Source organism: Papaver somniferum, chromosome 1 (assembly GCF_003573695.1).
Source record: "Papaver somniferum cultivar HN1 chromosome 1, ASM357369v1, whole genome shotgun sequence".
Classification (NCBI taxonomy): domain Eukaryota; kingdom Viridiplantae; phylum Streptophyta; class Magnoliopsida; order Ranunculales; family Papaveraceae; genus Papaver; species Papaver somniferum.
This window is the reverse complement of record NC_039358.1, coordinates 58,038,905-58,054,016: the sequence shown is the minus strand read 5'-3', so window position 1 is coordinate 58,054,016 and position 15,112 is coordinate 58,038,905. Positions and strand designations below refer to the sequence as shown.

Genomic DNA, 15,112 nt, shown 5'->3' with positions numbered 1-15,112 from the left:
TCCCGACCAACAGATGAAGATGATGTCTACTCTTCCACTCTCTAAATGAACAAGGGGAAATTGTTGGTGTCGGCTGTAAGTTCTACTAGCTATCACAGGCATGTTTGTCCTTTGGTTATGTTCTAGCCGGCACGCATGAGCGCCATGAATTAACAGCCTCTTCTAAGGCACCTTGCCGTTCAAAACAAGGAACCAAGTGGCCAGGCATGTAAAATTGAGCAAGCCAAGAGACCATGTTCTGTATCATGTGGTTAATCAGGGTTTTAACTAATGAAAATAAAGCTTTACACGGCAAAATTAAGGAAAGCGCAAAATGAAAAAGATATGGGATCCCAAAAGATATCTCTACTAATCTCTGTTGCTATTCTTTGCATCGTTATCACACAAGATCATCAGATCTGAACAAAGTACAGATCCCAAAAGTGAACCGGTAACACCATGAACCATCAACCATAGATAGAGAAGGACTCGAGATCATCAAACACTACCTAGAACCAAAAACAAGAACCAGAACATAACTAACACCAAACTCGACTGAAATTAAAAAAGATAAGGGTCTAATTTTATCTACTAGGGAATCAAAACCCTAACTCCTCCAGCTGCCTTCTGAACGGCCACCACCACCACCGTAACCGCCACCACCGCTTCCTCTGTCACCTCCATAACCACCACCACCTTCACGACGTTGACCGTAGCCGCCACCTCCGTATCCACCACCACCGCCGCCGCTGCGGAAGCCGCCACCGCCACCGCCACCACTTCCTCGTGATTGAGCTTCGTTTACAGTGATGTTACGGCCGTCAAGGTTCTGTCCATTCATTCCTTCAATGGCATCTCTCATGGATTGTTCGTTAGAGAAAGTGACAAACCCAAAACCCCTGGATCTTCCAGTCTCACGGTCATTGATGATCTAACAAAACACACAAATAAACATAAATCAGATACAGAATCAAAAGAAAAACATCAAAAAAACAAAAGATCTGAACTAAAATTGATCGATCTACATCTCTAAAGGGACGAAGATGAACATACCGTTTAAGGTTGATCAATAATAAACACAGATATCATAGAGAAACAGTAACAGTAACAGGTAGAGAGAACGAGAAAGATCCTGATCGAACAACCAGAGTCCGATTCGATCTCTGCGAACGTTAATCGCAAGAACGAACCTTAGATTCAACGACATCTCCAAAAGTACTGAAAGCTTTAGTTAGTGATTCATCAGTCGTAGCCCAGGCAAGTCCACCAACGAAACATCTGTATTCAACATCAGCCATTTCTACTAAACAGGAAGAAGAGAGAAACCCTAGTAATGGAGTAAAGAACTAACGAAGAAGAAAGTAGTGAAAAGAGGGGATAAGAACAAGATCCACCTCTAAAGAAAGCACGATATTTTTTTTTACGCCCGATGTCCTGCTTTTATAGTGAGAAGAAGGTCTTAAGTCGCCTTAACTAGGCTTAATCAGTGCCTCTGTCCCACAACTTTATTATTGAGGAGGTTATAGTCATTGACGAATTCATGATTGAAAATCTCGTGTTTATATAAAAGCACGTAGAGCCGGTCCTGGACCCATGCAGACAATGCTTTGTATTGGGTCACAAAATTTAGGAGGCCACATTTTACATGCACTTCCCATTAAAAAAAAAAGTGTGTTTTCTGCAAATCAAATTTTCCAAAGGGGCAAAAAACAATTTGTAAGGGGTCACAAAATAAAATATAGTTAGTTCTATGAACAAGACACGTCATCCTGTTATCAAGGAAACACGTCTTCCTCTTCTGTTTTCTAGTTTATACCTAAAAAACAAGAGCTTGAAAAATAAAAAATAAAAAAAGAACAGAGGAGAAAAAAAAAGGAAAAAAAACTAGGGTTTATTTTATAAATCAATTTCATTAAGGTAATTTTTTTGTCTTGTTCTTTTGATTTCTATGATTTTGTTTATTAATATTTCTATTATTGTTGTTTGTGTTGAATCTGTGGATGGATTTAACCCTAATACCCTATCTTGTTCACTAATCACTGTCTAGGGTTTATTTTAGAAATCAATTTCATTAAATTAAAGTAATTTCTTTGAATCTTTGTCTTGTTCATTTGATTTCTATGATTTTGTTTATTAATTATTTTGATTATTGTTGTTTTTGTTGATGGATTTAACCATAATTATGAAATGAAAGTGTGATTCGTTGTGTCGGAACTCTAAATTTTATACTAATATTTTTCTTCTTTTTATTTGGTATATAAGTTCAACACTGTGACTTTAATCTCTTAATTGATTTATGTGTATCCAATACAGTATTGTTCGTCTGTTCGGTTGGATTAATTGTTATTGTTTCATGCGTAACAACACGCCATTGCATTCAATATCTTTTGGTATTTTTATACTTCACCGTAACTGAATTCTCAATGTTCTTTCGTACAACATCGAGGCTTCTAAATATGCCTCATGTTCCAACTAGGAAGCATGTTCCTGGGAATAAAAATCGTAAAAAAGGTAAAGCCATGGCAGCAGTCACAAAGTCCCAAGAAGGAGACATAAATAAATACTTTCAACCCATAGCAGCCACAAATAATGCACCTGGAGCTGGAGATGAAACTATGACCGCTAATGATGGTAATGGTGGCAATGGAAGTATAAATGAGAATGATGCAACGACAAATCCTAATGATTTGGTCGATAATGATAATGATGGGGTTGAGGTACAAAACGATGAAGTCGACTGATAGGCACATTTTTGTGTCTTATATAATCTCAATTGTATATATTATTAGTGCTCGATTTTATATTTATTATGGCTTTTTATGTCTTTGTAGGTATTTTTGGAGAAATAAGCTTTTGCGGCGAAATTGGCTAAAAAAGTGGTTTTTGCGCTCGTGAGAGAAATTACTATACGGACTCTCACTTTGGATAAGGGGTGACCTAATTACTAAGGGGCATCCATTTCTAGGCAGCTGCTAAAGGGAGACCAGCACAGGATAAGGGGAGGTCATCTTCATCGTTTTTAAACTCAGAAATTGGCGGGGAAAAAAATGTTGCAGACGAACCAGAGTTGGGGATTGATTTCGAAGGTATTTTAGAGAGATTCAATCGCTGAAATTTTTTGGGCTGGACGTGATTGAGCATAACAGGCTTGGTATGTGCGCTGGCATCAATCGAATTGGGATGGATAATCCAAAATAAGGAAACATAGTTTGAGTTTTGTACGGGTCTCTGTTTGGGTTGATTTTTGGTAATTCAGGGAGACTAAACGCGTAAATTGTTTCCTAAGGTAGTATTCTATCTAAGGAAGAGTTTAAGACAATCGGGAAATCTCAGAATTGGCTAGGGAAGTCGGCAGAAGAGATTATTGTCGTGACTTGCATGTAAAGAAAAAGCGGGAATTAATCGATATTTTTAGTTTTCTGAGTAGTATAAAAGGTGTGTTTAAGTCCCAGGAAAGGTAACGAAGTTATTGGAGCAGTAGCAGAGGAGTTAGAAACCCTACAGAGCCATATTGATCAAGTTGTAGGAAACCGTATTCTGCTGCTGCTGCTGTTGAAGAACATTCGCTGCAAATAAGAACAGCGTCTCAAATTTGTAACGCTGCTACAGTGAATTCTTTGTAACAGTCAATCCTTTGTATTGCAACGCCAATACATCGTTGCAAACATCCAGTGTTATAGTTTTTCATCTTTAATCAACTTTTGAGCAACAAACATGTATTTTAAGCAAGTGATTAATATGAGGAGATAAACCCCATTGCTGAGGTGATAGAGGAAGCTATTTTTCCAACAAGAAGTGGTATATTCTATTTTATTTATTTATTTGCAATTATTTTATGATTATTTTCCTTGGTTGAAAATTGTTTGAATGATCCTTGTTAAGCAATTGTGATGTCTTTTGATAGAACATACTTGGACCAAGGTTTTTGATGCTCTATGCTTTGGATTTACACTTGTTATTTTGAGAATCTACTAGTTGCAATAAGTTAGAATCAACTTGAACGAGAAAATTGCATAAATATAAATATTGGGATTAAATCACTTTGAACTTGGAAAATAGTGGAATCTTAGCCTCAGTGTTCTTTTAATACTGATATCATCTTTGATTGAGTTTGTGACAATTTTTATTTTGTTTTCTATTTTAGTTTTAGAATTTAAGTCTATATTTTATCCTTCGCAAGTCTGAGAATCGAACCACTTTTACCACTATCTACAAATCACATCAATTTTTGGCGCCACCGACGCGGATTTGCTTTTAGGGTTTTTAGACTTAGTTTTCTTTTATTTTTTTTATTTTTATTTTTTAGATTTTTATTATTTTTGTTCTTTTTTACGTTTTTGGGTATTTATCTTTTGTCTACAGGTTTTGGATCATAAAGCGAATTGAGCCAAGGAGTTTGGTGATTTCGTAAGGACTGGAACTTAAAGCATATAGACTTGGAGCGAAAGATTAAAGTGAAAAGAACGAAGAAGAAGACAATTTCTTTTTAGATATTTTTTTTATTTTTTAGGGTTTGTTTATTTTTCTTTATTAAAAAAAGAGAGAGAGATATTTGTATTTTTTTTATTTTTTTTTAGACTTTATTTTTCTTTTGCACTTTATTTTTTTATGGACTTTGGACTTTAAATTTTGGGACATTATTTTTTATACCCTACGGAAGGGTACCCTTAAATATAAATTGTGTGCAGGGAAGGACGACGATTACAATATCGTCTCGGCCCCTCGGGTTCGCACATGACATAGGAGTCGTGACCCGAGTCGACTTCAGCGGTTCTTCGCCCGTCTGGTACGGGAGGTAAACTTCTAAACACCCGCGAATCTCCTGTCAGCGGGTTTACTGTCTGCCTTAAGGTGATTATATGTTGAGGACTGAACCGGCTGCTTTAATTTCCTATTAAAGGGCAAGAACTGGCCATATAAGATAAGGGTTCGGATTTCATCACCGTTCCCTTCTTGCCCGCCTTAGGTAAACGAAACCTAACGCGAACCCAAGCTTAAAATCTGATTAGAACGAGACCGATAGGGTAACGAGCTTGGTAGGAAAATCTTTCGAAAAATATTGGATACTCTTTTAAGCATACTTCAAAGTTCTTGATAGTTTATGTAAGTTGAATGTGTGACTGCGCCGCCTTGTGATAGCGGTGAGGCCTTGGGTATCAAAGCTCCACTGAGCTTCCCTCGCCTCAATTCAAATTACTTTGACTCGGATTGATTCCAGAGGGGTTTGCTTAATTGTAACGAATTCCCTTTCGAAGAATTAGAAGCTGGTCTAGAAACAATCTAAGTGGAGCCATCATGCTTGTTGTTTGCTAGATTTTATAGGTTTGATTTGGTCGAGTCAGCCTTGTTTGTGATTGTGTAGAATTCCCTTGCAATTAAGAATGTCTAACTGGTATGATAGAAGCCAATACAATGATTATCGACCTGAATTTGAATATGGACGTCATCCTTTTTATGACCATGTTGGGAATAGTGGTTGGGAAAGCCATCCTTTGGAAGGATATGGGTCATACCCTGGTGAGCCCAATTACTATCCACACATGCATCAGTCTTACGAGCAAGAAGATTATAGTACTAGTTCTTCGTTTCTAGAGGATACAATCAAACTATTGAAAAGTAGTCATTTTTATGATCCCTCTGTTCCTATTCCTCCTTTAGAAGAGTCCCTTAGGGAGTTAGCTGAGTCGACGCGTAAGTTAGCTGAGATGAATAGTGTAATTATAGACGAAAGAACTACAATAATGAGTGAACTTTTTATAGAGGAATCCCTCAAGCTGATGGCTGAGACGAACGAAAGACTTGCTCGAAATAATCTTACTTTCCAATATAGTGTTTCCAATAATACCCTTAAAAATAAGGATAGTTATTTGCATAATCAAGATGACGAGGTTAGAATTGGTAACACTACTTGTTTTGATGAGGTTCGATCTTTTTCATGTTATTATGATGAGGATAGTGTTGATGGGGAATCATACTTATGTAGGAATAGTAATCAGGAAATGGTTACTTGGTAGGCTTCTAAAAGGTCCTAAAAATGATCCCCGGCCAAAAACTTGGTGGGCCCGGAGATATGTATAAAATTAAGCGCAATAAAAACGCGGGCCTACAGTAATACCGCAAGTGCACGGTCGTCGGTTGTAGCTCGTGCAAGTACGGGTCGATCCACAGAGATCGGGTGTGTTTTGGAAGTGTTTTAGCTAATTGGGTTCCTATTTGCTATTGGGCTATGAAGCCTTTAGGCTTAAATTGGGCTTTGAGTACTAATGGGTTTGAATGCCCTTTGAATGAATTGGGCTTAGTGGGTTTGTTAACAATAAAATGAACTGAGCTTGGGCTCAGTTATCTTTGAAGTGTAAATGGGCTTTGGCCTTACAGGGAACTGAACTTGGGCTCAACAGTTCACTTGTGAATTGGGCTCAGTGTCTTTTGTTGTGAACTGGGCTTTGGATTCAGTCAAGGTTCTGGGCCTTTGGGATGAAATGTATTGGGCTTGGCTATTGAACTAGGCCTTTGGGCTTCACTGAATTGGACTTTGGCTTTGTAACTTATGAGCTTTGGAACAGCAGCAGACAACAGCAACAGCAGCAGTGCAGCAGAAGCACAAGGCAGTAAAGAGGAAGGAAAACAGCAGCACTGCAAGTGAAGCAACAGCAGCAGAAGAAGTGCTGCAGGGCAAGTGCAAGAGAAGTGGAGTGGCAGCAACAGCTGCAGCAGTGCAGCAGCAGCAGCTGCAAGGGAAGGAAAGCAGCAGCACTGCAAGTGTAAGGGAAGGCAATGCAGCACAAGTGCTGCACAGCAGCTGCAGGGCAGTGGAATAAGAGAAATGCAACAGAGTTGCAGCAAGCCAAAAGAAGTAGCAGCAATAGAAGTAAATCAGCAAATAAAATGAACATGGAAGTAAAACAGTAACAGAAACAAAGAACAAAGCAACTACAAGCATAAAACAGTGCAAGATGAACCAAGGCCTAAGCCAAGGGCAGGGGTGATAAAGAAACTGAAATGAAGCAATACTAAGGCAAGAATACAGGCATTCCTATAGAATGGGAAGAGAACTAGCTTGCTATGAGCACTAGTTTCTCCCAATGCTCAATCAACAGTGCAACCTAAGCATACACAAAGAATGGCAAGAAAATCAGCTTGCTATGAGCACTGATTTCTTCCATTGCACAATCACATCAATGCTTCACAGATATCTAGCCTAGCATTCCATCAATTGTGACAGCAGTTTAAACATGACAGTGAACATTAACAAACATCAACAGGAGCATTACAACATTTAACATTAACATAACCAACTGAAATTAACAATGAACACATTAACAGAAACACTAACAGGAATTAATTTAACCTAACATGATAAACTAACACTAACAGGAAGCAAAAGGATTAACAGTAACATCAACAGAACATAGTAGACATGAACATGAAACTGAACTGAAATTTAAAACATTAACAGGACATGAAAGTCCTGGATGCTGGCTATTCCAAGCATACCTTTACAACACACCCACAACCCTCAATTTATAGTCCACAGACACAATTAGGGTTTTACCCAAAAAAAATTCCCAAATTAAAAACAGTACAATTAGGGTTCGGTTTTACCTAATTCACCTAATTCAATCATACCCATCTCCCTACTCTAGCTTCCCTATGCTCTCCCTAACAGAAATTAGGGTTTTCTATAAAAATCCCAAATATTGAGAAATTAGGGTTTCGTAAAATCTTACTTTGATGGCGCAATTTCTTCAATCAATCGCTGACCCATCCTTCCTCTTTCTTCTCTGCTCCTTCTCCATGTCTCTGTTGCGTCGAATCATAGCTATCAACCTAGTTCCTCGAGTTCACATGCCATCAGTGAGAGGCGTGAAATGGATGAACTAACTTGACAGTTAGGAGAGATGGTGGCGTCTGTGATGTCGGGGAAGAGGGTGGTTTGGCAGACATGGTGGTACGGTAGAGCAGTTGTGGAGTTGGTGGAAGGGGAAGGCTCTGCTGTGGAGAAGTGATGGAGGAGAGGTCGACTGTTTTGGGAAGAAGGGTATTAGGTATTTGGGTATTAAGGTGTGAGGCAGGGATAAAGATTTTGATGTTTCGCAAAGCTTAGCCGTGGGATGTGGAGCTGGTAGGTAGATCGGACGGTGATGCGGAGGCAAGCGAGGAGCGACCGTCGGATGAAGTGATACAACGAAACTAACGGTGCTAGATTAGGTTAGGTGTTGTAGTGTAAGGCGGATATATCAAACTTTGATGAACAGCAAGGGAGCAACTGTTGGATTCAACTACCATCTAATCTGAAGGCTTGGAATTTCAGCGCTGTGGTGCTTGGCAGAGACTTCAGATTTTGATGCTCTATGAAGGAGCGACCGTCGGATGCTTCTGAGAGCTGATCTGATGGCTGAGAACGGAGGCGTTTTTGTGTGTAGAAAATGAGGTTGTGCGCACCATTCTTCGCGGCTTCCTTGGGTAATTTCTCCCGGCTTTTCACTACTTTTCTGCTCTTTTCGCTCCGCAAGTCATCCAGACTTTATTTATTACCTAAAAATGCAACATTAATTAATAAAAATATTTATTCTTGAAAACAATGAAAATACAGAATATGGGATAAAATGTAGAATTAATGCATAAAAGATGAGTTAAATGCCAACAAAAAGGGATAAATATATACAATATTTGGCACTCATCATTACTCCAATTGAGCTTTACAATGATAATATTATTTCTAGTTCAAATCCAAATAATTTTAATAATTATTCACCTATTCAAAAGGACGAGGATTTGACTAGAGATACCCTCGTTTTAGACGATGTAGTATTTCCTGTTTACAAAGCCGATAATGATTTAGAGGAACGAGTTTATTCTGAGAATAATGTTTTAGAGTCTAGACATTTAGAAACAATAGTCTTAGACGAAGAAGATGAACTCGTAGAGATGAGTGAGGATGAACCTGACTTAGAAGAATCAATTGACCATTTCCAAGAATCTGATGACCTAGAAATTAGGGAAGTTGTGATTAGTCTTTCTAGAGACACAGAAAACTCTAAGTTTGGGGGTGATTATCATTCTCCATGTGCTTTAACTCTTAGAAAGTTCCCTCGTGTAGGACTTGACATTTATGCCTCAACCATATTACAAGATTATCTTCATACATGTTTTCCCGAACCTAATGATGTCCATAGAGAAGCTAAGTTGTTAGAAACCCATCCTCTGGTTGATGTGGTTAACCCAGGCTATGATACCAAGATTGACTTTGTTTTCCCACCAAAAACTTTTCAACCAATTGTGGGAACTTTTGATTTTAAGATGTGTCGGTTATTAAGTTTAGAGACTAAACCTAATCACTTTAGGATATTAGGGTCGACACATTTTCTTAAGGAAGACCACCTCTTTCATTGTGGTCAGCTGTGTGAGTCAAATCTGATTGACTTAGAGGATCCCCAGTTATTCAGGTTGTTGTTATGTGCTTCTAAGTTCTTAGTTGAGTTTTTCCAGACTCTAATACCTGAACCGGATCTTAGCTTTGAGGAAATCCAACCGATGAAAACCTTTTATTTAGACCCTTTTATAGAACCTGAACCACAACTAGATGTAGTTGTCTTAAGCAAGGGTATGTTCGGTATCTTCTTGGTCTGTTGCAGTTTCCTCTTCTTGTGGGTAACACTTTTTGATCCAGATGATCCACAGTTATTCCGGCTACTACTATATGATTCTACGTGGTGACTAATCCTTGCTTAGTCTGGCTGAAGACTTTAAACTTAGCACTTCTTGGGAGGTAACCCAATATTCATGCGACATGGTAACATCTTTCCTTATCTCTTTTGCTTCATTGGTAACAGTTTCTCCTTGTTCATGCTTTTAATTTTATCTTTAGAACATCGAGGACAATGTTAGATTTAAGTTTGGGGGTGGGGAAGAAACTTTTTGTTAGCTTTTAGTTGCAATAAATAAACTCCAGAGCCTAGAAATTTATGCGTATTAAGGATGGCACTAACCAATCTAAGTGGATGGAAGCATTTTGGTTGTAGGAGTTGAGGAACCAATCTGATTAGATGGAAACATCTAAAGAGTCTATTCATAAAAGCACAGAGCTCAGGTGTTAGAAATAACATGATAGTTTCACCATATCTCGTTGAGTCCTTTTCACTTCTATTTTTATTTTATTTTGTTTTTAAACTATGTACTCTAAGTGATTAGGTGGGGCTCACGATTCAAGTTGTTACCAATGCTAGGGTGAATTAGAGTGATTGAGATACCATGAAAAAAAAAAAATTGAGACCAGACCATTTGACCAAAAGGAACAAATTCAATAAAGTCGACCACTGGTACCCTTGTATATGCCAGTTGTGTTGACCTAGAGTTAGGTTATCGACCACTGGTTCCCTTGTATATGCCAGTGTGTTGATATTAGTCAGACTAATATCTCAATCCATTAGGATAGGTTCATTTTGGCGGAGGCCTTCAGACAGATATGGGAAACGTCGTTCACTTAGTAAACATCAAAACCATTTATGTTTTTCTATATCCATCTTCTTGATTTATCCATGTGATTAGTTTTGACTCCGGATATTGATGTCCATAGTGCGACTATCTGAGTAGAGATCTGTCACTTTATATGAATTTTAGTATGCTTGAGTGCAAACTCGTGTACAACAATTGGAATTTCGCATCAGGGTACTTCCCCCTGTAGTCAATAAGTATGCCAACCAAGGAGATTCTTTAGTGCCTTCCAAGGTTCTGCGTAGATAGCTAAGGTCTGAAATAAAGGTTTTGTGGGTATACCTCTTGTAAGCCCTCCGGACACAACACTCCGCCACTAGGGACACTTAGGGGTTTAAAGGCTTATTGCATACGCTAAATGCAATCGACGATGCCTGCGTCAGTGAGTTCGGATTTTATTTTCTATTTGATTTGCTCGAGGACTAGCAAATAATAAGTTTGGGGGTATTTGATAGGCACATTTTTGTGTCTTATATAATCTCAATTGTATATATTATTAGTGCTCGATTTTATATTTATTATGGCTTTTTATGTCCCTGTAGGTATTTTTGGAGGAATAAGCTTTTGCGGCGAAATTGGCTAAAAAAGTGGTTTTTGCGCTCGTGGGAGAAAATTACTATACGGACTCTCACTTTGGATAAGGGGTAACCTAATTACTAAGGGGCATCCATTTCCAGGCAGCTGCTAAAGGGAGACCATCACAGGATAAGGGGAGGTCATCTTCATCGTTTTTAAACTCAGAAATTGGCGGGAAAAAAATGTTGCAGACGAACCAGAGTTGGGGATTGATTTCGAAGGTATTTTAAAGAGATTCAATCGCTGAAATTTGTTGGGCTGGACGTGATTGAGCATAACATGCTTGGTATGTCCGCTGGAATCAATCGAATTGGGATGGATAATCCAAAATAAGGAAACATAGTTTGAGTTTTGTACGGGTCTCTGTTTGGGTTGATTTTTGGTAATTCAGGGAGACTAAACGCGTAAATTGTTTCCTAAGGTAGTATTCTATCTAAGGAAGAGTTTAAGACAATCGGGAAAGCTCAGAATTGGCTAGGGAAGTCGGCAGAAGAGATTATTGCCGTGACTTGCACGTAAACAAAAAGCGAGAATTAATCTCTATTTTTAGTTTTCTGAGTAGTATAAAAGGTGTGTTTAAGTCCCAGGAAAGGTAACAAAGTTATTGGAGCAGTAGCAGAGGAGTTAGAAACCCTACAGAGCCATATTGATCAAGTTGCAGGAAACCGTATTCTGTTGATGTTGCTGCTGAAGAACATCCGCTGCAAATAAGAACAGCGTCTCAAATTTGTAACGCTGCTACAGTGAATTCTTTGTAACAATCAGTCCTTTGTCTTGCAACGCCAATACATCGTTGCAAACATCCAGTGTTATAGTTTTTCATCTTTAATCAACTTTTGAGCAACAAACATGTATTTTGAGCAAGTGATTAATATGAGGAGCTAAACCCCATTGCTGAGGCGATAAAGGAAGCTATTTTTCCAACAAGAAGTGGTATATTCTATTCTATTTATTTATTTGCAATTATTTTATGATTATTTTCCTTGGTTGAAAATTGTTTGAATGATCCTTGTTAAGCAATTTTGATTTCTTTTGATAGAACATACTTGGACCTAGGTTTTTGATGTTCTATGCTTTGGATTTACACTTGTTATTTTGAGAATCTACTAGTTGCAATAAGTTAGAATCAACTTGAACGAGAAAATTGCATAAATATAAATATTGGGATTAAATCACTTTGAACTTGGAAAATAGTGGAATCTTAGCCTCAGTGTTCTTTTAATATTGATATCATCTTTGATTGAGTTTGTGACAATTTTTAGTTTGTTTTCTATTTTAGTTTTAGAATTGAAGTTTATATTTTATTCTTCGCAAGTCTGAGAATCGAACCACTTTTACCACTATCTACAAATCACATCATCGACGATGAGTATCAACCTTTAGATATTGATGATCCAGGAAATTGGGATGTTATTGATCAAGCTTTGAGAGATAAGTTGGTCTAAAAAGGCCCGGTAAGAGTTTCAAAATACGAATTTCCTAGGGATAAAGTAACTAAGAGGCGTTTTTCTAATTACTATTATGATTGAACTCTTGTCAATGGTGAGAAGTGTGATAGAAGTTGGTTAATATATTTAATGACCAAAAACAAAGTTTATTGTTTTTGTTGCAAGTTGTTTAGCAATCGCAGAAGTGATAAGCAGTTAGCTTGCGAAGGTTTTCAAGATTGGGGCAATTTAAGTACAAAGCTTAAGGAACATGAAATTTGTGATCAGCACTACAGATGTATGCTAAAATGGACTGAATTGGAGATGAGATTGAGAAAGGTACAGACAATTGACAAAGGTGTGCAAGAACTGATCAAAAAAGAAAAAGAACACTGGAGGAAAGTATTAGAGAGGATAGTTAGCCTTGTAAGAACTTTATCAAGAAGAAGTTTAGCATTTCATGGAGACAATGAAACGATTGGTCAACCAAACAATGCAAACTTTTTGGGATTCATTGAATGGGCAGCTTAATTTGATGAGGTAATGAAAATTCATCTTTATCGTATACAAAATAACGAAATTCATTATCATTATCTTAGTCACAAGATTCAAAATGATTTCATATTGAGGTTGGCCAATAAAACGAAAAGTATGATTCTTAAGAAGAGAAGCTAAATATTTTTATGTTATACTGGATTGTACTACGGATGTTAGTCATGAAGAAAAAATGACTCTTGTGATTAGATGTGTGGATACTTCTGCTACTCCAGTAAAAGTGGAAGAGTTCTTCTTAGGGTTCTTAAAGGTGGATGACTCAACTGGTCAAGGCCTTTTTGGTGTGCTTCAAGATACATTGAAAGATCTTCAGCTTGACATTGTTAACGTAAGAGGCCAAGGTTACGACAACGGCGCTAATATGAAAGGATTACATACAGGTGTACTGAAAAGGATGCTTCAGGTAAACCCTGGAGCATTTTACACTCCATGTGGTTGTCATAATTTTAATCTTACTATCAGCGATATGGTCAAGTGTACCCCTTATGGAGGTACTTTTTTCGGTGCACTTCAAAGTATTTATGTGACGTTTTCAGCTTCTCCGAAGCGGTGGAAAGTTTTCAAAGATAAGTTGAAAGGTTCAGAGGGCATTAGATTGAAAAAATTGTCCCAAACAAGGTGGGAGAGTCGAGTGGAAAGTGTTAAAACAGTACGACAACAAGCCCCAAAAATTCGAGAAGCTCTAATGTATTTAACAGAAATTTGTGAAGAGGAAAATGTGAGGCATGATGTCGAGAACATTATTGAACGAGACATGGAGAATTTTGAGTTCCTGCTTAGTATAGTTATTTGGCATAATGTTTTATTCGTTGTGAATGTAGTTAGAAAAACACTTTAAGGGAAAGATATCGACATAAATGATGTTGTTCAGAAATTAAAACGACTTATAACTTTTCTTGAATCATACAGGGACAATGGATATGAAAAAGCATTAGATGAAGCTAGAGTTATTGCTACCCAGATGGGCATTAAACCCGAGTTCCGAATTAAGCGTTTTATTTGTAAAAAGACGTTATTTGGCGAGCCGAGAAATGTAGAGGTACGTCGATCACCTGAAGAATCATTTAGGATTAATTTTTTCATGTACATAATGGATCAAGCTCTTCTCTCTGTAGGGACTCGGTTTGAGCAGTTTCAAATTTATGAAGAAAAGTTTGGGTTCTTATTTGATATGCAAAAGTTAACTTTTATGGATGATTGGAAATTGTTGAATTCATGTACTGAGCACGAAAGTTATCTGAAAGACGGAACATCAAGTGATATCGACGGAGCAGAATTGTTTAGTGAATTAAAAGTGATGACTTGTTTGTTACAGGATGAAGTAAGAAAACCCATTGAAGTGTTGGAAGCTTTAAAGAATATGGTTGGTTTATTTCCAAATGCGTGGGTAGCCTACAAATTTTTTTTAACTATACCGGTAACTGTTGCAACGGCGGAGAGAGTTTTTCTAAACTCAAGTTGATCAAAAATTATCTTCGATCTCCTATGTCGCAGGAAAGATTAAACGGGGTGGCTATGTTGTCTATCGAACATGTAATGTTAACAAATATAGACTACGGATCGCTTATACATGATTTCGCATGTGAAAATGTACGAAGAGAATCGATTTTCGAGTGATTACATTGAATTTTTCTAGTTAATAACATTAAGTGATTTATTTGTTATTTTTATAAGGTAGCCGTGGTGACAATGCGTAAGCTAATTATTTATTTATTTTAATTCTTATGTCAGGTTGTGTACTAATTCTCTTTTTGAATTTGTACTTTGATATTAGTATTGATAAGCATCGCCGTTTAAGGCAATACAAGCAGTCCTTGCAGAAGAAACTGTTACTAGATTAGTAGGAAATACTTGCAATCATGGAAGGAGCCAAGGAGGTTCCAAAAAGCTTACTGTGTTTGACTTAACAAAGTTCGATAATGGTTTCATGCCAAGCAAATAGCTTTATCAGGTAACTCATTAGGCTCAACTTCTTATTCATAGCTTAAATTGATTGATTTTTTTTCTGAGTGTTTTAACTATTATTATAGTTAAGTACATTCTTTAAGTTAGGGGCCACAAAAAAAATTGCATAGAGCCAC

General features: G+C 37.5%; 2 protein-coding genes across 2 annotated transcripts; one reads left to right on the top strand and one right to left on the bottom strand.

Moving 5' to 3' along the window:
- Positions 1-319: 319 nt before the first annotated feature.
- Positions 320-1,407, bottom strand: LOC113287951 (glycine-rich RNA-binding protein-like). Its single transcript, XM_026536847.1, has 2 exons — positions 1,170-1,407; positions 320-910 (listed from the first exon to the last, which is right to left on the bottom strand). The coding sequence occupies exons 1-2, from the start codon at positions 1,275-1,277 to the stop codon at positions 587-589; spliced, it is 432 nt and encodes a 143-aa protein (XP_026392632.1). The 5' UTR covers positions 1,278-1,407; the 3' UTR covers positions 320-586.
- Positions 1,408-13,203: 11,796 nt separating this feature from the next.
- On the top strand, positions 13,204-14,493 carry LOC113316573 (zinc finger MYM-type protein 1-like). The gene is made up of 2 exons (XM_026564755.1): positions 13,204-13,823; positions 13,941-14,493. The coding sequence occupies exons 1-2, from the start codon at positions 13,204-13,206 to the stop codon at positions 14,491-14,493; spliced, it is 1,173 nt and encodes a 390-aa protein (XP_026420540.1).
- Positions 14,494-15,112: the final 619 nt, after the last annotated feature.